Raw genomic sequence first — 23,492 nt, 5'->3', positions numbered from 1 at the left:
CTAAAGGCATCAAGAGGGAGCTCTCTACTCCTTATGATCCTCCACAAAACGGGACAGCAGAGAGGATGAACAGGACCATTCAGGAGAAGGTCCGTTCTATGTTGTCACATGCTGCATTACCTCATGGTTTTTGGGCTGAAGCTGTTATGACAGCCGTTCACCTTATAAACAGGTCACCTAACACGAGGCTTGGTGGGAAAGTGCCAGAAGAAGTATGGACAGGGAAGCCTCCGTCATACAAGCACTTGAGAGTGTTTGGATGCGTTGCGTACGTGCACATACGCAGGGAAATGCGCACCAAACTTGATCCTAAGTCTCACAAATGCATATTCCTAGGATATGGTGACAGAGGTGAAATGGGGTATAGACTTTGGGATCCCATGAATAGAAAGATCATACGCAGCAATGATGTCATTTTTGATGAAACATGCATGTATAAGGAGCCTGCAAGGCAACAGGAGCCTGGCAGAGTCATCTTTGATGATGATGGACATCATGGACAACAACAAAGGGCTGTAAATCAGCCATTACAGCAGGAAAACCAGCCCTTAAATGGTGCTGAAAATGGTCCAAATGGACAGCCAGAGATGGCAGAAGATATCCCTATGGATATACCACAGTTGGAGGAGATACCGGGCATGATATTTCAGCCTTATGGCATGGAACAGGAGCCACCAATGGGTGATATGCAGGCTGGACAGCAACCTGCAAATGATGGTCATTGGGTACGGAGGTCCACTAGACCCTCCAGAGTCCCTGACAGGTTTGTTCCAGGGGTTGACTACTTGATGCTCACTGACTGTGGGGAGCCCTCATGTTATAAAGAGGCTTTACAGAGGGCAGACAAGGCTTTATGGGAGCGTGCCATGAAGTCAAGAAAGCTTTGGATGGCAGTCTATTGATCCTCATCTTGTATGTTGATGATATGTTGATTGCCGGGAAATCTCGTAAAGAGATGGATGCATTGAAAAAGAGGCTGCATGAAACCTTTGATATGAAGGATTTGGGTGATGCAAATCACATCTTGGGTATGCGGATACTTCGGGACAGAAATCAGCATGTGTTGTATTTGTCTCAGAAGGAATACATTGGCAAAGTCTTGCAGAGGTTCAATATGGACGGGGGGAAGAAGACTAGTACTCCTTTGCCTCCATATGTGAAACTCAGTGCTATGGACAGCCCACAATCAGATAGAGACAGGGCTGATATGGCCAAGATTCCGTATGCTTCAGCTTGTGGCAGTCTCATGTATGCCATGGTTGCTACTAGGCCGGACATTGCATTTGCAGTGGGAGTGGTTTCTAGATACATGGCCAACCCTGGCAAGAAGCATTGGGAAGCAGTGAAAGGTGTCATGAGATACCTGAAGGGCACACAGGATATGTGCATTTGCTTTGGCAAACAGGATGCATTAGTGCATGGTTACACGGATTCGGATTATGCCGGTCATCCAGATAACCGGAAGTCTACTACCGGTTATGTGTTTACATTCACAGGAGGTGCTGTGTCATGGATATCCAGGATGCAGAAGTGCACTGCCTTATCTACTACAGAGGCCGAGTATATTGCAGCCACAGAGGCTTGCAAGGAGGCATTATGGCTATCTCGGTTAGTGGTTGATTTGGGTTATACAGGGGATATTCCATTGTTGCATTGTGACAGTCAGAGTGCCATCCAGTTGGCAAAGAACCCTGTCTTTCATGCAAAGACGAAGCATGTGGATGTGAAGTATCACTTCATCAGAGAGGTGATAGAGAACAAGCAAATTCAGCTTGTTAAGATTCACACGGATGACAACCCAGCTGATCTGTTGACGAAGAGTTTGCCTCCGGAGCGGTTTGCTCATTGCAGACACTTGATGGGCATTGGATGAGGCCATTTTCAGCCTTGATATGGCCTTGTATATTATCATGTACATGCTGATTTTTTCTTTTCCTTTACTTAAGGGCACTTTGCCTTTAAGTGGGAGGTTGTTGGGGTAAAGGCACTATGCCCACCCTTATAGTGTGTACAAGCCCATAAGTTATAGTACATAGTACACTTAGTACCTTTAATGTACTAAGTGCACTATGTGTACTAGTGCAATATACATGTGTGATAGGGGAGTCACACACTCATGCCTCATGAGTTGACTTATCCCCACAACTCTCTCTCTCTCTCTCCCTTGCTTCTCTGTGTATGTCTCCCACATGACCTAACCCTAATTCTCCCTCACATTCCTGATGCAGCTTTCTTGCTCTCAGCCACAATCTCCTTCGTCACAGCCTCCTCGTGGCCTTCCCATGTAGTGTCTTCTGTTCAAACACTGAAGCACTCCAGACGAACAGGTTTTCGTCTCCATAAAGGCTCGTGCTGCAGTCGTCTGTGCACTTGTAGGCCAGCCTGCCTGTGTGCCAAGTGAGGAGGAGAGAGAGAGCAAAACGCTGCCTGCAGCTCTGTGCGCCACCCTCTATGCAACCCTGCGCCTCCTTCCACGAGAAAGAAAAGAAGAGAAAGCGAGCGCAGTCTAGCCTAGGTGGCAGTGCCGAGAGAGAAGCTGTATGTGTGGTGCAGCCCTGTTGACATCTGCGTAGCCTTTCACTTAAGGAAGAGGGAGAGCGAGAGAGAGAACAGAAACCTTCAGTCTGCGCCTGTGCTCTCTGGCGACCAACCTTACAAGGAGATGTGCCACACCCCTCACGTCGACTCTACCAAATCCTTTTAAACGATAAGGATGCGATTCAGCCTTGCTTTTCTCCAAAAAGCAAAAACTAATAGCAAAACGCATCTTCCCAAAATAATATTGTTTTTAAATCATCAAAGGTTATGAAACCTTATAAACTTTAAAATCCTTTTGTCCCCTTCACACTTGGGGCTGTCCACACATGGGTTTCCTTCTCAAATCCAAACGGATGCCATTCACACTGTCCATCCATCCTGTGCCCGTGCCCACCTGCATACTGTTCAGAGAAAAAACACAGGGTCGTAACACCAACTCCGGCCGTGGAACCCCAACAACAATGAAATCAACCAAGTCATAGGACTCCAAAACAGATTCCATCATTACCTCCCATATGCCGTAGTTGTTCCCGTCCAACTGGTAGTCCACCGGGAACGTGGGGAGTGTCAGGATCTTCACGTGCTTCTCAACCATCTCAAGCAAATCTGCCATCTCAAGGGTTCACAAGGTCTTGTGAAGGGAGGGTGGGTGGGAAAAAAGAAGAAGAAGAGGCTGCAAATAGAATGCAAGGTGGCTGTCCAACGGTGATGGCCGCCTTCTATCCGATCTCCAAGTCCTGTACAGCCCAAAACAGTCTCCAATCAGCACCTCAATCAGCAAACCCTCGACGTCCCACTGTCTCCAAGCTTCAAGCCACCTGGGGCTCTGATACCATGTCAGAATGCACAACAAAAATGAAGACAACTGTTGTAGAGAGCAATACACAGATGAAAGAGAGAGAGAAGCTTGTGTAACTCTTCTATATACACCAATAAATCCCAGAAAAATACAATATTGGAGTGTGGGGGCCAACCGAGAGTCAGCCGACAGCAGCCCACGACCAGCATATACCCAGTCGGCCAGCACAAAAAATACAGTCGTGCATCACCTGATCATTTGGGCAGCACAGACAAAGTTGGCCAGCACCTGGGGGCAGCCGACAGCCCATACACAGCTCCAAATAAATGGTAAAAAATACGGAGAGTGAGGAAAAATGGGAAGACACCAAATGCGGGCGGGCACACCCACAACAGAGGCCCTGACATAGTGTACAGACAAGAGATGACTGCTAACAGTCTCCACCTTCACCTCCTCCTTCACCACTGTAGCAAACCCCTTCTTGAGCGTGTCCTTGATTTCTTCGATGTCAAAGCTGATCTCTCCATCTTCCCATTCTTTAATCCCTTGCACCTTCTCCTTAAGCAGAAAGATCTCCGTTTGCATGGTTGACCATTCCTCAGCTTAAGGAGACCAAAATGATATATATATATATATATATATATATATATATATATATATATATATATAGAGAGAGAGAGAGAGAGAGAGAGAGAGAGAGAGAGAGAGAGAGAGAGAGAGAAGAAAGTTGTATTAATGTCTTCCAAAGGCCAAAATGATATATGAGACCAAAATGTTACATCATGTCCATGGAATACATCACCATGGTATTAAAAGTAAAACTAAAAGAAAATATCCATGAAAAAAACAAAGAGCCTCAAGCTCTCGCATCAACCAAGAATATCTCGCATAGGGTGTTGCAACACGATACCCAATGTAGTGAGGTTGGCAGGGCAGGAGAAAGTGCTGCGGTGGTGGGAAATGATGGCTCTGATCCTCCTCAAGTGACGTGAGCGTGGGTGGTGGCCGCTATGTCGGGGGTGTCGGGCTTTGCATAGCTCGGTGGCTCTGTCTAATGCCACTCCTCTCGGCCGAGCTCTTGCACATGTTGCTGAATTGCGTAAAGCTTAGATATATGCAAATAATCTGCCGAGTCTGAGGAGAATTAAACTGCTTACTGGTCTCAAAGAACATGTCTGAGAATAGAGCACAAAAAATTTGATGCAATACACTGATTTGCGCCAGTGGCTCGTGCTTGGGTGCATTTCAAGGCCTAGTCTTCTCTCCCTTGGTCTGCTTCTTTAGAATGGGGAGAGGGGTTCTATATATAGATTTTCAAAAAGTAGGCATTTTTGGTTAATTGCATTCACAAGCTGCAATTTTGTTTCTAAAAATTTGGTTGCTAAAAAATAATGACCTGCCCAATACAAGAAAAACAAACAAAATGTACCTTGCTTCTTGTTTTGTGTACATGCCGTCCTTTGCAAATGCTGTTCTCAATAAAACCCACCTTAGAGGAAATGTGTTGTGAAGTTTGGGCTCTAGACTCTCTATTTGTAACGAAAACTTCAATGGGAATCGAAACCAGGAATTAAAGATTTTGCATGTTCTATACATTTACAGGGCTTTCAATGCTTTCGGGATGTTTCTAGGCCAACTATGCACGCCCTCTCCCCCCCCCCCCCCCCCCCCCAAAAAAAAAAAAAAAACGTGAGAGGGTCTACGCGAGGTATTTTTCCTCCCTTGTGTGCGCGCGACCCACCCCTCTTGCCTCTCTCAGAAAAAAGAACAAATAAATTTAAAAAAGAAAAAATAATAAATTTAAGCATGAAACATTTTTGAAACTCTCAAAACAAAAAACAAAAAACAAAAGTAAAATAACGTATGAAACATTTTTGAAATGTGTTCATAGTTGCATTCCGTACTCGTACTTATCCGTTCGGTACTTTCAATATGTACCATGCCGGTACCATGCATTATGTATCCGTACTTAAAAAAAAGTTTAAAGTGACTAGTCACTAATAACTACTAGTGAATACATGGTATGTAGGTTGATGTCGAGGAGCTCGAGCGTCACAATCAATAGCATGGCGAGGAGAGTGACATAGTATGTGATGAGCAGGAGGAGATATACATACAGCTTCATAGAGAGCATTGATAGACAAGTCACTCGAGCTTAGTCTTTAGCTCTCACAACCATTTTCCTCACTTCTTCAGCTCAATAGAGTCGTCCTTTCATCTCTTAAGGCACCAAGGTGTTTACTCGCAGTGCACATTCGAGAGGGAAAGCCGCCAAAGCGACCACGGTAGAGGCGATCCAGAGCACCAAATGTAAGACTCTTCTAGAGAAGAGACTTGGACCCCCTACCATTGTTGAGGAGATATCGGGTACTGATGTACTATGATATGGTGGAGCGGGAGCCGCTCAAGGTCACTGTGAAACGTTTCACTATCGAAACGAAACGATGCTGAAATGATTTATTTTGGAACAAAACGTTTCAACACCGGGTGGGTGGACCATGAAACGTTGGACCGAAATGATCATATACATAAAATGTGAAGGTATTGGCCAATAGTTATATGCTGATATTATATACCTAGATGAATCCAAGACATGCCCAAATTCACCTTTTAGGAACGTGCATGTTATATACTCATGGTAGTCAACCCACAAGACTATATAACTATCAACTCCATTACGCATAGTATGGACTAGATACTACGACATCCCCACTAACATCATCAGTGCCCAATAGTGGGTGTAGAACTCTGTATCAAGATATGCTCTCACACGCACTCGACACACACACACACACACACACACACACACACACACACACACACTCGACACACACACACACACACACACACACACACACACATGAGCATATATTCACACAAAGCTCTTCGTACTGAGTTTCTGTCAAACCTTCGGAGATGCAGGGCAGACTTAGCCATAATGAAGCCTAGCACTAAGGGAAGTAGCAAATAGAAAGAATTAGTACATCAAATAAGTAGTTGATAGGGCAAATGCACCGCTAAAGATAGAATGAATTAGCACAATATCAATTGGCCACAACTCGGACGAAAACTTCACTAATAAACAAAGAAGACATACAAAAGAGAAGAGAAAAGAACAAATAGGATGAAAGAAGGAAAGAGAGAGAATTATAAAAGCTAAAAAGCACACAAAATCACAGCCTTTTTCCCTACATGAAACGATATGGTTTCAATGTGCACATGAAACGTTTCAACACCGAAACATGAAATGAGTTTCAAAGCCACCGAAACGAGTTTCATGGTGACCATGGAGCCGTTATATGATTTTGATGGGAATCTCCTCAGAGATGGAGGCTACTCATCATCCTCATCTTCAGGCTTGGATGATGATGAGTAAGTGGTGACTCATGAGACTTGATTTATCAGCTAGAGGCCTTGCAAAGACCGGTCGCTCTTACTAGTTAGTAGTTTGCATGTCAGTATTTATTTCAATAACGACCACTGACTAGTCACGTATTTAGCTTGTAACTACTAGCGATTAGCCTTGTACCTTTCATGATTTATGATCAAACATGTATGATGTCGTATTATTTTGTGTCGGCCATATGGCTATTGGTGTTTGTATTAATTTCTCTTTGGCTGAAATGAGACACCACTTCTTTCTACAAATGTTCCTCATAGGCTCTCTTTAGATACCCCTAAAAGTCCTTCATTTGTCCTTGTAACGGCTCTACCTTAAAGATAGCTCTAGAACCATATGAATTATGCAAGTTTTTTGGATATTCCCAAAACATCAAAACTTCTCAGTTTGTATGTCGTTATTTTATGGCATAGTTGATAATCTATGTTTTCCTTATCTTCTGAAAGGATTCAGAGAGTAAGGTCAAATGCTAAAGCATGGTGTTCTTTTGTTTTTGTTTGAATCTGTGTAGGCTCTATTGAACAGGGCGTGATTGAAAGTAAGGCTACAAAGGTGCGACCTGGCGAGCTTGCAACTGGATTGCATAGAGAGCAGGAAGCGGCTTCAAATATTCTAAATGATAACCTTGATACATACTTTTTAAATCGCGAAGGGCCCAAAATCATATCTGTATACAAGGCACACAAGAAGAAGAAGTTGGAGCAGCAGGACATCTCTAAAGAACATCCAGTGCAGGCTGGCTTACTGAAAGGTAAAATATATTTGGAGTTTTATGGGCAGTTTGTGAGTATGATCCCCAATTCATAGCCAGCTGACAATTTGCTGCTAATCACCCTTGTGGTCTTTTGTTGGATATATCAAGTTAGTGTTTTTAACTCTTTTACTTGCCTTACATTGCTCAACCTGGGGATACTCACCACAACCTTCTGTAGTACTTGCATGCACTCACGTCCAATGCCAGGTCTCTAATTTGAACATAGGTGGTGTCATTCCCACCCATAGAGGCAGCACAAACAAAGGGACCCCAAAGCTTTGGCATCTTGGTCCACTAGTCAAAACTTCCAGGAGTGTGTTTCCATTTAGAAGTGTTATGTATATGCATATCACACTCAGCACGTGGGCCAGTTTTACTTGGCTATTTTTAGGGTTTATGCCCAGTTGACTGTCCTATCTGTTTGTTAAGGGCTTCAGCTAACCCTTAACCCAGAGTTGAGCTTGGTCATAGTAGAGGTCATAATCTAGGTCTCATCAAGGATGAAAGGAATACACAGATTATCATTGTTGAGATTCACTTGCATTGGGTGTCTTTGTCTTTCATATTCTCAGTATATTAGATAGCACTCTTTCTGTATTGTGATGCCTTGACCTTTTGCTAGTGTAGTCCATCTCTTACATTAGATGGCACTTTCGTGTATGATATAAGCGAAGGTGCAAGAGAGAATTTGGTAGGTGATATCATTTGAATGCGGAGGTCCTCCTAGTCTATTCACGGGAGGCTCTCTTCTGAAGACATGAGAGCTGGCGGAGGGGCTTGCCCTGTAACCGATCCAGTAGACTCAGAAGGATAGAGACAGTCTTCAAATACCAGACAGAGCTTTGAAACACAACGGAAGAAACCACAATAAAATAACGACACCGCACTGAGCCAGAACAGCCGGCCCCCCGTAGGAACTTCTTTATTCAACTAGAAGGTTTTACAGGATACTAGAGTGCGGGTGCAGACTTGCACCGTATTTTCCACAAAGCATCAACAACTTTTCACATAGCGTATATAATATTTTAGCTTGTCCCTCCTTGCAGAAGACAGGCCTCAAACCAGCCCAAGGCTGTCACAAACAGTCCCAAAAGTCATCCTTCAATCGCTATATGGCAAAATCTGTGAGAGAGAAGAGCACTGGCTGAAACCACACGTGTGGGCACTAGACGACTGTATGGATGCTGAGCTGCTGAAAGCGAGTACTGTTGTTTGTACGGCCAGCAGCCGGCCAGAAGATGGAGCTGGTTAGGAGAAGCTGTACACGGCTGGCGACCAGCAACTGAACAGAGATGAGAGAAGGTGCTGTACGGCCTGTCTATGACCACCGCACAGAAGAACTAAAAACTGGCCGACTGCCTGCTGTGTACGGTCAGTGCAAAGGAACACCAGCAGTCAGCTGTACGGCCAGAACCACGAGCTGTGCCTGCTGTATGGTCAGCACTGAAGGAGAGAGAGAAAAAGCTGCTGCCGACCAGGGGATGTGGGCGCTTGATGATGATCCAAAGAGAAGTGCTTCCCCTTCTAGCTTTTTATAAAGTCCCTTTTTGGCTTCTGCTTTTCCTTTCTAGCCAAAAGTAGTTGGGTTGGCCCAAAATATCAACTTTTATGCTTTTCCGAGATTGTAGCCCAAGTTTACCCTAGGCACCTCCTTCTGTCCACATGTTCATGACCAAAATAATAATATGTCCAGCTCGTCATTAATGATGTGTGAACACACTCACAAAACATTACGAGTCTTTTTGATGAATAATGCTCATGCTCTGTAGCCATCTTTCAGGCCAAGCCTTGCTAGTGAATGCTTTAGCTTTCTTCTGTGGAAAATCCTCGTTCTCACCTTGGCTATGTTCAGTGTGTGAAACACTGATCAAGACTGATGAAGGGACCAAATGGTGGCATCCCCTCCATCTTATAAAACAGTTGTCCGCAACTGTATATGAAAGCCTAGTGAGGCGCGCAGTGACAGACTCAACCACGTGTCCAAGAGATAAAGATATAAAGAGAGAGAGGGGAGAGAGAAAAGGGAATGGGGATCTTGCACAGTACACCACGCTGAGCGGGGGACCAGGCCCCGCTCCCTTTCAGGAATTTATTTAAGAACAATCCACGAGCACATTGGCCATGATCAATTCAATCAATGAATACAAAACAAACAGATATGTCGATGTAGGATATCCAAGTTGATGTCAATGTCGATGTCGATGTCGATGTCGATGTCGCATGCCGAGCACACCATGGGGATGACCCACAAGTATCTCTCACTGGGCTAGTACCAAATCTAATATCCAAATCCAATGAATCCAAGTCCAATGAATCCAAATCCAAGTCCAAGTCCAAGTCCAAATCTAGACCCAAGTCCAAGTCCAAGTCCAAGTCCAAGTCCAAGGCCAGATCCAAGTCCAAGTCTAAGTTCCATGTTCAAGTTCCATGATTCATGCCCAAACTTCATGTCCAAGCTACATATCCAAGTTCCATGTTCAAGTTCCATGCTTCATGTCCAAACTTCAAGTCCAAGTTTCAAACTTCGTACATGAGGTTCATAGGAGATGTGTGTAGATGGTGAAGTATATGATACTCAACCGTGGGTTTGAAGCCCAATCCTGTAGTAGAAGACAACCCACAAAAGAGGCCTCACAAATGAGTATGATCGAAGTTCCGTGAAACAGTACCGTAGATGAATGGTACAGTTTGGGCAACAATTGGCCACAATAGACAACAATTCAGTTTGGCCCACAATAGGTGTATGGTTTTGGGAGGAGTTTGATGATGTCAGTGGCAGTAGCAGCATAGAGGGGTGGTGTTGGTGGCTCTACGCAGAAGGTGGCAGCAAACAAAATAGGCAGGCGACAAGGTTCTAGTGGGGGTAGCTGGCAATTCAGATGGCACAGCCAGTCATGGGGCAGCACTGGTAGTCGCAACCAGGCAGCAATACAAAACAGAAGTCGGCAATGAGGGTTCAGGTGGTGCAGGTGGCTGCGCAGCAAGTGCAGCCCTACAACGACGTAAGGTGGCAGTACTGGCCAGGTTCAGGCGGCGGTGGTAGTGGTTCAGGAGGCAGCGCCAATTGGGTGGTGCTGATGAGCGCAGCTAGGCAGTCCAGAAATCAACGCTGGCTGAAGTAGGTAGCCACACAGGCTGGCGCAAGTATAGGCAGCATTGGTGGAAGACGACAGGGCTAGCTGAACCTGACATGAGTGTTGTACAATAGACGGGTAGTAACGAAAAACTGCAAGCATTCGTTGATGAAGACGATGATGCGCACCTTGCTTCTCTTATAGTTACCATGCCTTGATCGGTGAGGATGTTGAGCTCCACACACCCTTCAATAAAGATGATGATGACAAGAGAGGTTCAACCCTTTTTATACGTGTAAGAGACCCTGCTTTTTGCCAAAAAGGCTTCATGCTTTTGCTTTGCCTTTTTCCTTTTTTCCTTTGCTTTTGTTCTTTTTACTTTTATTAGTAAAATACAGGCTTAGTTTCGTACGTCGTAAGGATCAGATCGTACGTACGATTCGTTCCGTACGGTACCACACGTATTTGTACGGCCGGGTATGATTTTGCCCTGTTTCTGCCCGTTGGAAATAGCCGTTTTTTTGCCCGTTTTTTCTGACCGTTTTCTGCCCGTTTTTTGGGCTGTTTTCCTTTCAAAATGGGCACCTCTCCTGAGTCCTTCTATAAAAGCCTCAAGGACCAAGCCTCTCCTCCATCTACTCCAAGCCTCTCCTCCACCACCCTCCATCTACTCCAAGCCTCAAGGACCAAGCCTCTCCTCCACCCTCCTCCAAGCTCCTTCCATCCCACTTGAGCCTCTACTCCAAGTTCTCTTCCTCCAAGCTCTTCCCATACTTCATCTTCTCTACGCTCTCTCCTCTACTCCACGCTTTAGCCCTTCTCTTATCCATCATGCCTCGGGAGAAGCATGAGGCTTTTGATTTGCATTGCCTCAATGTGGAGAAGGACACCAAGAAGTCCAACTCCCATCATTGGACATGCTGATATTGCGGCAAGTCATACACTAGTGGTGCAACAAGGCTTCTCTAGCACCTTTCAAAGATTGGGGGACAAGTTGCCCCATGCAAGGAGATTCCGCAAAGCATTGCCGATGACATTTCGTGGAAGATGAGCGGCGGCTCAAATTCAAGTAGAGAAGCATCATCAACACACGCACCGGCACCACCACTAGCACCACCATTGGCACATGATGAAGTGGCCACCGGCTCTTTCATTGGTGTATCCTCCACTGCCACTTCCACGGATTCACGGTCCGCCTCCGCATCGGGCAAAAGGCAAAGGGTGGTGGAGCGTGAAGGGGTGCAACCCTCTCTCCACCAAGTCACGGGTAGTGTGAGAGGTTCGGTTGCATTCCTTAAGGAGCGGCAACGCCTTGGGAGATAGAGATTGCTCGCACCATTATTGAATGCAATCTTGCCTTATGTACTCCAAAAGGAGCAATGGAAGAAGATGGTGACGGCGATTGCGAATGTGAGCCCATGTGAGGGGTGGACGGGGGTCTCTTACATGGCTATGCGCACGAGGAAGATTGATGAAGAGAAGGAAAGAATTGATCGAGCCCTTGACCCGATTCGAGCCTCATGGACGAAGTATGGATGTTCTATTCTCACAGATGGATGGAGTGATCAAAGGAAGCGTGGCATTATCAACATCCTTGTGTCTTGCCCGCTTGGCACATACTACTTGTTGCGTGCGGTTGACTCCGGAAGAAGGGGGAGAAAGACTACCGGGAGTTTCATCTACCGCCATATTAGGCAAGCGATCATAGAGGTAAGCATTATTTTACTTAAGTGTGGCTGATTTTGTCATTTGTGGAAAGCCCTCAACTCATATGATTTATCTACCATGTAGGTTGGGACTCAAAACGTGGTGCAAGTCATCACCGACAATGCATCAAATTGTCGACGCATGGGCCGCTTGCTTGAGGCGGAATTCCCCACCATTGTGTGGACTCCATGTGCGAGTCATTGCGTTGACTTACTCATGGAGGATGTGGCGAAGCTCGGGTGGGTGAAGAGGATTGTGCAACAAGCTACATCTATTGTCAACTTCTTCATGCTAAAGGTGAAGGTGCTTGCTATGTTTCGTGAGCATAGCAGGCTTGACTTGAAGAAGCCATCGGCCACCCGCTTTGCCTACATGTGGCTGGTTTTGGAGCGTCTATACGATGTGAGGCCCGCCCTTCGCTAGACAGTTGTTTCCACCATGTGGAACGAATGGGATGAGCACGTCACTGAAGAGGCCAAAGCCATGCAACGCTTTTGCCTAGAGGAGAGATTTTGGACTAGAGTCCGAGCAATTGTCATTGCTATGACTCCATTCTATAGGCTCTTGCAGATGACAGATTGCGAGGGGTCCACCATGGGCCTTCTTGTCCACTTCTTTAGAGCTGCCCTTGTGGAGTTGGAGGCTTGCACAGACATTACATTTGACGAGCGAGCACAAATCATGGAGATTGCACAGAAGAGATGGAGGTGGATGCACAAACCAATCCACGGGTTTGCAGCATTGGTACATCCAGCCTACAAGTCTCCAGTAGTTTGCACTGATAGGGAGCTTCGACAAGATCGGGATGCATATATGCTTCGAGCTGTGCCAGTTGATGAGCACAATGCCTTTCTAGAGGAGTTGGGCTGCTATGTTGATCAGAGAGGACAAACCTCCTTTTCGTCTCCCGGACACTCTAGAAGTAGTGATCATGTTGATGATCATGCAGATGTTGGTGATGATGTAGACTTTTGATATGTTATAGCTCTCTAGGCATTGGGCATCTATCTCCTTCTAGCCCATTGATGATGTATTGTAGTATGTAGTATCATGTATGTACGCATGTTGGTGGTCGTCCATGCCATGAGTTTTTGGCCTATCCTTTTGTACCAATTTTGTACTCTAATGGCATGATGACATTATGTTCATGGTTCTACTATTTTGTAGCTTCTTATCTACAATTTTTAAGTTTAGGAAGTATTTTTTTTTAAAAACGTACTAATATCGTACCGTACCTCAAAAAATTTTAGGTACCAATTAGTACCGTATTTTATCGTACCGTACCGTATCGTACCTTTCGTACGAACTAAGCCTGGTAAAATATTACTCTACTTTTGGTGCTTTGCTTTTTTGGCTTTAAGGCCTTAGAGCTGCTTTTTGAGAAAGCGCCTTTTAGCTTTTTGGTCCGGCTCAGTCTCCTCTTTCCAATGGTGCCCTTGGCTCATGGTCAACCTTGTTTGATTTTTCACTTTTTCTTGTTTTTTGACTAAGAATTGTGCTTTTTCTTAGTCAAACCTTATGGGCCTTGTCCCCATGTCTTCTTCCATCTGTGTGGTATCCGGGCATGGGTTTCATCATGTGAAATAGAGCTAGGAAGGCCAAATAGTTATAGTATAAGCCTGATACCACTGAAATATTCTTCAAGTATAGCAGATCCATTGCCAATGTGTAATGTTTCATAATTCGGGCATTAAAGCCATAAGTCCAGATCCAATGTAACCAAAGTTAGATACAGGCACAAGAGCCAACTGGATCAAGAAACATACTTTAGCCATAGCCTGAGTCAAGAACTCTGATAATAACTTGACACACGCACAAGAGCCAACTGTGTCCCAAATATTCATAAATCCATAAGTAGCTTTAAGTACTTGCAAAAGAAATATTGGTAATCTGACATTGAGTTCCCCATTCAGGAGAGCTCTCATCACTTCAAACAATTCAGGATCTCCACTCAATCAGGTGGCTATAGTTGTATTGGTTTGCAGGCCATGACCTCTAATAATTTGGGAATATTTAGTGGTGCATTCATGACCTCCTTTCGAGAAGAAGTAGGTGCTGGTGAGACTGGAAAATCCATTTTCGAGATGGGCTCAGGGTTTTTGTATGGTAATTGTCCCTTGAACCAATTAGGGATCAAACTATGAGAGGTGGAGGCCTTAGTCTCTTCCATGATGAAACTCGGCACATCTACAGGTTTGCAAATCTTAGTAGTAGGCGTCAAGGTACTAGGTGTACAGTATCTGAGACTCTCACTTACTTGGGTTTTGGTTCAAGGTCCTCTTGGGTTTTCATAACTAAATCACTTTCCTCAAGACTTTACTCACTAGGGTCACCAACCCTTCCATGAGTTCATGAAATACTCATTGGACAGAGTCACCAACTCTTCCATGAATTCATGAAGTACTCACTGGACAGAGTCACCAACTCTTCCATGAATTTATATAGTTAGTAATCAAAGTCACCAATTCCTCTGACTAAACAGAGTCACCAACTCTTTTGACTCATAAGAGTCACTACTCACTGGACAGATTCACCAACTCTTCCATGAGTTCAAATTCTCACTCACTAGAGTCACCAACTCGTCCATGAGTGCAATATAACATAAGATAAGAATGATTCAGAGGCACAGAGATCGTGGTTCTCCATAAGCATGTCTGTGATAGATAGTTTTATAGGCATTTTGGCCGATAATTGAAATCCATAGAAAAATCCTCGATTCATAAAATATCTAGTGCATCCCATAGAACAGGGAGCGAGAAACTTGATTCGAGAAGTCACTGTCATGTGTATACACATTCATAATGACAAAAGCGCCAAAGAAATCTCATTGGAGATAAATCAATGACTCCGTATCACGTAGAATACATAAATTAGTTTAGCGGCTTTGCAGCCAAGAAAAGAGAGATATATTTGAATTGCTCAAAGTATCTATCTTGCAATAGAGAGATGATTCTTCTTGCACAAACATGGAAAAGTAAAAACATATATTCAACCGAAAATTGAATATATATATATATATATATATATATATATATATATATATATATATATATATATATATATATATATATCTCGAAAGAATTGCATATACAAAGCCAAAAAATACTTAGTTGAGAAAAAGGATACTGGCAAAAATACACCATTGAAGTGTATGCAAAAAATAGCATCCTTTATACAAAAATTTACGCCTTGATGTGAGGCTGAAATCTGCTAATCTATAATTTAGGCGAAGCCTCGACATCGTCATAGTGTGTGATCTTTGGTTGAGGGAAGAAAACTATCATATGACCTACTGCTCCACAACCTGTACACGTAGGCTGCCACGCATGTTGTTTCACACTAGCTCGGGGTTTCCTACCAAGTGCTATCCTTCCCTCAAACCGAGGAGGAGGAGGAGGAGGAGGAGGAGCTGGGTGAGGATCTTTAGTCTTTAGTTGTTCTTCAGGAAATGTCACAGAAGGCAAGCGGGGCCTCTTCTTCACATAGCATGAATGCTCATCCAAATCCTCAGGTGTGTGTTTCCTGTATTGCTCGAGAGGAGGAATTCACTATTCTCCCAGAGATACCTGAAAGCTAAGTCTACGGGATTTTCGGCGTATATCTGTGCTATATCTCCGAAAATATCCATAATCGATCAATCACAAGCTACCTTCCGAGATAATAATCTTTCCACATACGGGTAGCGTTGGTATTTGCTCAACAAGAACTCCCGTGTGGCCCAAAAGCTTGTCCAGCAGCAAACTCCTTTTGAGCATCTAGGGTCTTCTGGAACCCTGTAGCCATGTGCTCGAACAGTGTTTTGATGTCGTATCCCAACAAAGCTGTTCTGTCCATAGTGTAGAAATATTCCAAGTCTTTTTTTTAGTTAAAGAAAAACAGTCACAAAGGGCTAGATACAACCACCACGGGCTACATACAAACTCACCTCATTTAAGGGCGGGAGTGAAATGATCATGAGGGGAAGAGACGTTTCTCCTCAAGCTGGCTGCTTTGTGAGGGAGAAGGCTATCTCATATAGGGGGAGGGGGTGAGAACAATCACACAGGTGGTCTGTAGTGCCAAATGGGGTCTCCTCCTCTGTGTAAGGAAAAGGGCCAGGCCTCCAAAGTCGCAAGAAAGCTTCTCGGTGCTTCTGCATGCGGTCTGAATCTCCCTGTAACTTCTCCCACTGACCGTGGAGGGTGTGAATGATATCAAGCCATATGCTCCTAATGGTCTCGGCCGGCAAAGTGTGGGTACCCTCGATGGCCTCGTTGCATCTAGCACGCCAAATATGCCAGACTGCTATGCTATTGCAAGTCTCCCATCTCTGGCATGAGCCTGGTCGCCAGTCGCCGTGGGCTTGTGACTGGTACTGCTGCAATACGATGGTGAGAGATCTGAAGGCCTAGCCCTCCCCCATCCTCCTCATAAGCCCTGACCACTCTAGCCTCTGTGGCCCAAGCGACAGTGCCCCATGTGATGATCCGGGTCGATGCCCTATCCATAGCAAAGATGCGGGAATCCTGTGCCAAATGTGCTGAGCCTTCAGGCAATCCCAAAGGCAATGTCTTTGAGTCTCTTGGGGGTGGCTGCACCGCGGGCATGTTGTTGGTCGACCACCAACTCCCAGCGAAGTACCGACCGCTAAACTCTTGTGTGCCGAAAGCTGTTCCCCAATCTCTTCCAAAAATCTGAAAGGAAACGTTGTGAGAGGCCTTGAGAGTGCCAATGTGTTGTTGTTGCCAGTGTGCCATCTATCTCGGGCATATGGATCCTGCGGCCTAGCCGTGGAGTATATGCAAAGAAGGGGGCATCCAAAGTCTCCTCCCGATCCGCTGGATCATGCTAAGTCCACTCTCCCGGATCCCACTGCAGGCGCGTGAGAGGGCGGCACTCCCATATCCATAGCCGCCATAATCTCTCCCTGGCCACCTTGGCCGGTGCTGGATCAATATGCCATTCTCGTGCCCGAAAACCAATCACCCTTACCCTCTGCAAGGTGCAGTTGCTAAAACCTTCCAAAGGAAAGCTCAGATCTCTCTAGTCTGCAATGGGATCCAATAGAGAAAGTGAGTAGACCACTGTCCTCATCTACTCCATGGACCGCCACTAGGATATCGTGCCGGGTAAACACACCTAGCCACACTGGGGGAGTCGGGCTTGGGGGAGTCAGCCGCTCTTGAGGGATAGCTGAGTCGATGTCAATGCTGAGCCTATCTCTGCCCCGGATCCCTGTCAGGCCTCTCTCCTGCACCTCAGGGGGTAACTGCGTGTGGGTGATCCAATCTCCAAGAGACCTGGTTGGTCCCATGCTCAAGGTGCCCCAAGAAATGTGCGGTCGGGCCCCTAGCATGAGGCCACTGGGTAAATGGAGCAAGGGATTCCAGACCAAAGGCTGCCGTAGCCGCTCCTTTGATGCAACTAGAGCTATCTGTCTGAGGGCGGGCCTAAGGTGCTCCCAAGCACGAAGTAAGCTGGCTGCAAATCTGTCCTCAAAAGCCAAGCTAAAACCATGGGCTCGCATCTCTGTGAAGATCCATTGGGTACTCTGCGGCCAAGGGCCCCCAAGACTCGGAGTGTAGGCTGAAATTCGGGCCAACAAAAAATCCTTCCAGGGCTCACTACCGGGATGGAGGCCTCTAACAATCAACTTGCCTAGCAGGGCGCGGCTCTGAATAGCCGGGTCAATGAGGCCTAGCCCCCCTCTGCGACGAGGCTGAATAATCACTCTCCATGCCACCTTGGCCTTGGCTGGCCTCCCATCACTTCCGGCCCATAAGAAATTCCGGAGAAATCTTCCGAGTCTTTGCCAAAATCTTTGCCTTTTTCCAAACAGTCTAGAAAAGGTGCGCTCTGATACCATTGTAAGTGATCCAACAGACTCAGAAGGATAGACAGACTCTTCAAATACCAAACAGAGCTTTGAAACACAGCAGAAGAAACCACAATAAAAAATGACACCGCACTAAGCTGGAACGGCCGGCCCCCCATAGGAACTTTTTTATTCAACTAAAAGCTTTGACAAGAAACCAAAGTGTGGTGCAGACTTGCACTAGATCCTCCACAAAGCATCAGCGACTTTTCATAGAGCTGAACGGACAGAACAACAAGTTGTGCTTGCTGTATGGCCAGCACTGAAGGAGAGAGAAAAAGCTACTTCCGACTAGGGGATGTGGGCAGATCCAAAGAGAAGCCCCTTCCAGCTTTTTATAAAGTTGACCAGGTGCCCTTTTTGGCTTGTGCTTTTCCTTTTTGCCAAAATTAGCTGGGTTGGCCCAAAATGTCAACTTTTATGCTTTTCCGAGCTTGTTGCCCAAGTTTACTCTAGGTGCCTCCTTTTGTCCACCTGTTCATGCCCAAAATAATAATATGTCCAGCCCCTCATTAATGATGTGTGAACACATTGACTTATTTCCCATGTTGCTCATGCTCTGTAGCCATCTTTCGGACCAAACCTTGCTAAAGAATGCTTCAGCTTCCTTCTGTGGAAAATCCCCATTCTCACCTTGGCTCTATTCAGTGTGTGAAACACTGATCAAGACTGGTGAAGGGACCAAATGGTGACATGCCCTACCGCGCTTTCGTTGGTGAAAGCACTTTCTTGCGGAATGTGCCCCACAGAAGATAGTTCTTAGCACCACCGAGAGGTTAAATAAGATCATGCACATGGGAGAGATGCTGTAGAGATTTAAAGAAAGGGGGTGTTGGCAAGACATTTTGACATTGGAAAATTCTGGGAAGGTGACTTTCACCCTTCCTCTCTGAGCGCATACTTTCATTTTATGCCGGATAGGAGAATTGTGATCAATGCTTGAGACTACAGTAATAGACTGGAAAATTTTGGGACAACGACTTCGACCCTGCTGTTGGGTATTTCGGAGTCTCGTGTTACTTGTCGGTATGTGTGTAACCATCTATGTGTTTGTATAGGTGTGAACCATAGTAACATGAAACGTTTCGTCGTTTCGAAGGTTTCGTTTCGTTTCGTTTCGTCTGTTTTGGACGAAATGCAAAGGTTTCGAAATGACACTTCTTATATACACATACCAAATTTATAACGTAGCCAACAAAAAGATGAAGATACATTTTTTGGGACTAGTGGGTATGAAATTCATGATTTTGGGAGTAGGTTTTTTGGTTTTTTCAAAATTTGGGCAAGAAAAGGAGAGGAAGAGAGGAGGAAAGAAACAAGTTGGAAGGGAAGAGGGAGGTGAGAAGAAAAGGAGAGAAACTTGGAAGACAAGAAAAGGAGAGAAAGAGGAGGAAAGAGGAGGGGTGGACCGTCGAGGAGAAGAGAGAAAGAGGAAAAGGGAAGAGGAAGAGGACGCATGGAGGAGAAGTGAAGGAGTGAAAAGGAGGAGTGGACGAGGAGAAGAGGTGGAGCAACAGGTTGCGGCCGAGAAGAAGCGTCGAATGCGTGAAGTGGCAAATAGGCAGCAAACAAGAACGGAAACGATGGTAAAAATTGCATTTGCAAAAAAAAACCTTCTGCCCTTGTTTTTAACCTCACTTTACATTTGGGCGAAACACCGTTTCGATGGGCAGGTTTCGTTTTGTTTCGAAACATTTCGTGCCGTTTCGAGAGGGCAAAACGGGTTTTTATGTTACTATGGTGTGAACACCCCATGTATGTGTAAGTGTGCCGATATGTGTGTGAACACCCTCTTATCTGGAGAAGATAAGTGTGTGCCATGTGTCATGTGTCATGTCCCCATATGTGAGTGTGATTTGTTTGAGTCAAAAGATAAGGTTTGCAACCTATAAAAGCATGTACTTGGTGTACTTCAAATCATATCAAGCAATCTAATCTTCATTGAGTCGTGCAAACACTTGAGCATTGTTTCTCTCTTCTTTTTGCAGACTCCACAATGGAGTTCTACCCCCCATAGTCTAGCAACAAACCCTAATCTAGGAGGTGCAGCCTTCACCTCCCTCTCTGAGCTCATACTTTCATTTTTGTGCCGGGTAGGAGAATTGTGATCAATGCCTGTGACAGCAGTAACAGAGGCCTGGGTTAGGAGCTTGCTGTACTTTTCTTAATTTTCAAGAAGCCTTATGATAGGGTGGATTGGGCTTTCTTAGAAGTTGGAAGGTGCAATGGTGAGCTGTATCGGCGGTGTCTCAGCTTGGTACTTGCGATCCAGGGGCCAGAGACCAAATGGTTTGCTCCTCCGTGTGGTTGGGCGGTCATTGCCACCTTATCTTTTCTTGTTTGTGGGGAAGGCTATGGGAAACTTCTTGGTGGTTTAAGTTGTAGGCCCTCAGAGGCTGTGGATACCCATCTGAAGTACGGAGGTTACTGAAGTGGGATTTGCTGCTACAAGGGGTTCTTTAGAAGAGAAGGACAAGAACTTCTATGGTAGAGATCTATTGCTTTTCCTTGAGAGTATGGATCAACCGGAGGAAGTCTTGCAGCTTTTGGCTGCCTCCCATAATGGGGTAAGGAGCTGTGGGGGGGCCATGGGAAGCTAGGTCACCGTCTTCCTTGGGTTGGGTCATTGTGGTTGTTTCCTGGTTGAATATCATGAACAGATCAGCCACTTGTTGAAGGTTGACACTGTGAAGCACAGTGAGAGCCCTGGTGTTATCCCCTATGGGTTGCCTAGTAGGTCAGGTGCAGAATCAGGCTGTTGCCTACTAAAGGTCACTTTGTATATATGTAATTGATCGATTTTTATGTGCTAACACATCTACATGTTTGTGCAGTGCCTGAAAAGGAAGCTGAACAGAAATCAGGGGGTCCAGGAAATTCAGCAGTGAAGCATGCTAATGCTGATAAATCTCAACGTAAAAAAGATGCTGATTCTTATGCCACACCTGGAAAGTCACGCCGTGTTTCAGGGTCAGTTGTAAAAGGAGTGATTGTTCTTGGATACGTTGATTTTTTAATCCAAATGTTGCTGCTATCTCAAAGACATGAATCATGACAGCAGCTGTCATACTTTGCAGGACGGGACATCATAAGGCTGACTGTTCATGTGTAGTGTGCACGGGTGTTCGGCGGAAACTTGCTCGGGAGGGAAAACTTGGAAACCCTACAGCTGAAGCTGCTGGTGCCACTCCTATCACTCAAGAAAGGATACTTGTTAGATTAAAAACAGAGGTATAATGGAGGTTGAAATCAAAATGTAGAGGTGTTACAGTATTTACTTGCTTGCTTAGCTTTCAGTTACTTGCTTGCTTAGCGTTCAAATAACTGCATTGTGACTGACGTTGTCATCATGGACAGGCAAACAGTGATGGGCCCAAAACTGCTGCTGGGGCAGGATCCGGAGTGAGATCTGGTCAAGTGACCAAGGAAAGAAGAGAGAATTTAAAAGCAAAAGAAGGTACACGGGAGAGAGCAAGTGCTTTTGCACGTGAAGAAAATAATGTGCATCTAAAGAAAGTTAAGGTTGACGAAGGAGACATGGATGCAGCATTCGGGGGTGGTGCTGGAAGTGATGGTGCTATGAAGACACAAGACAATACTCTTGCACAGGAAAGGAAAGATGTTAAAGAAGAAACCATGTCTGAGCAAAACAAAGATAACTCAGTATCTGAACTGAAGCTGGACTCAGTGAAAGCTGTCATTGAAGAGGGGTCCAAGGGAGCTCTGGCTGAAGATACGGAAGACAAGGAAGATGCAGGTCCTAACGATGAACATTTCACAGATATTCTGGATGCAGAAACAGACCGTCAGGAGGTAATACATGATATGGCTGCTTGCTTGAAATTTTCTTGTAAACTGCATCAATATTCTGTCCTGTTTGCTTAGACTTAAATTTTTCCATGTCAGGGAGGGGTTCGATATTACCGGGCAAGCTATGAAATGCCGCTGCGCATGATCAACCCTTCCATTCTGCGGATAGGCCAGAGACTGCTTGGAAGCGGTTCCCCTTGGAATAGTGGGCGTTCTCTTGGTAGCCATCCAGCGAAGACTTGCTCAGAGAATCCTGTTCTTTCCACTGTCTCTGCGCTTCTACAAACAAAGGGCACGGGATACTGAGGTGATCCCTCTCTCTCTCTCTCTCTCAATACTGTGCAATAAGGGAGAGAATGGATTCTTCTGGAGGATTTACATTTACAATGAGTTGCTGAGGAGGAGCCAGAAAGCATCCAAGTTTTTTCTCAAGAGCAATGGGATGCATGGAAAAGTGTTGTTACCAGATTATCAGGATGGGACTGTTTGATTGATCAATTCTTCCTGGAATTTATTCTCATGTAACCGACAGCCAGTCATTAAATTATCCTGAAAGTGAGCAGGCAGCTTAGACATACACAGTTGCTGTTTGAGATTTTCTTGGACAGGGAAGTACATGCAATGGTACATAATTATTGTGGGTGTATTGTTTATCTGTTTAACAACAAGAAGTCCTAAACCAAACGAAGTGCTTGTACACACTGAAAACAGCATGTGCGTTTTCTTAGAGAATTAGTATTTTCTGCAGACATGCAGCAATGTGAAGAATCACTTATATTCAAGGGGCATCAGGGATCTCCACTCATTTATATCAGATGCTTTATTTTGCACCATGGTTATTTTAAAGGTGTGATTAAGTTTCTTGGATGGTTAGCATATGGCTAATTGCTAGGATGGGTCGCTAATATGCAGACTTGTCCATGTACTTATACATGTATCCGAGTAGATGTTTTGCATCATGCCACTTGATCTTCTCATTGGTTGTCGCTCGGTGCTTGCTCGTTCGTTGTTTGGGTAGCTTAGGCTTAGCTTAGGTTTTAATTAATTAATCAAGCTCGTTAGGGCTTGGTTAACTAATTAATGTGTTTCATGTGAGTATGGAACATAGGATTCTAAGCAATGGCCATGCAATAATTCTAAAAGTCACTTTTACTTATTATGGGTTGCTTTTGCACCACTTAAATAGCCTAGCGAATCCTCATTAATCGTAATCTCTCGTAAGAATAAAAAAGAGGAGCAAAAGCTAAGGATAACCAAGTTGAAACACGAAGATCATAGATGGTTCCATGATTATAAGATGGAAGTGTATACATGAGTTTTTGTTAGAAAATTAAAGCTTTAATTGTGTATATATTAATGAACAAAATGAGTTTAATGGGGATAGTATATTAAATGCTAAGAAGTACGTCTCTGGATGGGGGGCGATGGTGAGCGAAAGCTTGGGCAATGGTACAACCCATCGCCTGATTTTTTTTTTCAAATTACAGATCTCTCCAAACAACCCTACCATCTTCACAAATCAATAATCTTCAATTTTTAGTGAAGATATTTATATT

The 23,492-nt window shown here is 44.9% G+C and overlaps 1 protein-coding gene across 2 annotated transcripts in view; it reads left to right on the top strand.

Moving 5' to 3' along the window:
- LOC147620742 (DNA-binding bromodomain-containing protein) overlaps nt 1-22,773 on the top strand; it is a 53,373-nt gene extending 30,600 nt beyond the window's left edge. Inside the window, exons 5-10 of one of the 2 annotated variants that reach the window (XM_086825008.1) lie at nt 7,249-7,488; nt 20,961-21,096; nt 21,204-21,357; nt 21,484-21,583; nt 21,674-21,939; nt 22,033-22,773. In XM_086825008.1, the coding sequence (XP_086681134.1) occupies nt 7,249-7,488; nt 20,961-21,096; nt 21,204-21,357; nt 21,484-21,583; nt 21,674-21,939; nt 22,033-22,242 (1,106 nt within the window). In that variant the 3' untranslated portion in view covers nt 22,243-22,773. Of the gene's footprint in view, nt 1-7,248; nt 7,489-20,960; nt 21,097-21,203; nt 21,358-21,483; nt 21,940-22,032 lie in introns of both variants that reach the window. The other variant, XM_086825007.1, reaches the window with a different exon arrangement.
- Nucleotides 22,774-23,492: the final 719 nt, after the last annotated feature.

The sequence above is a fragment of the Cibotium barometz genome, chromosome 31 (genome assembly GCF_041138505.1).
Source record: "Cibotium barometz isolate CiBa-2024 chromosome 31, ASM4113850v1, whole genome shotgun sequence".
NCBI lineage: Eukaryota > Viridiplantae > Streptophyta > Polypodiopsida > Cyatheales > Cibotiaceae > Cibotium > Cibotium barometz.
Note: the sequence above shows the minus strand (reverse complement) of the source record. Positions and strands in the feature narration are given on the sequence as shown.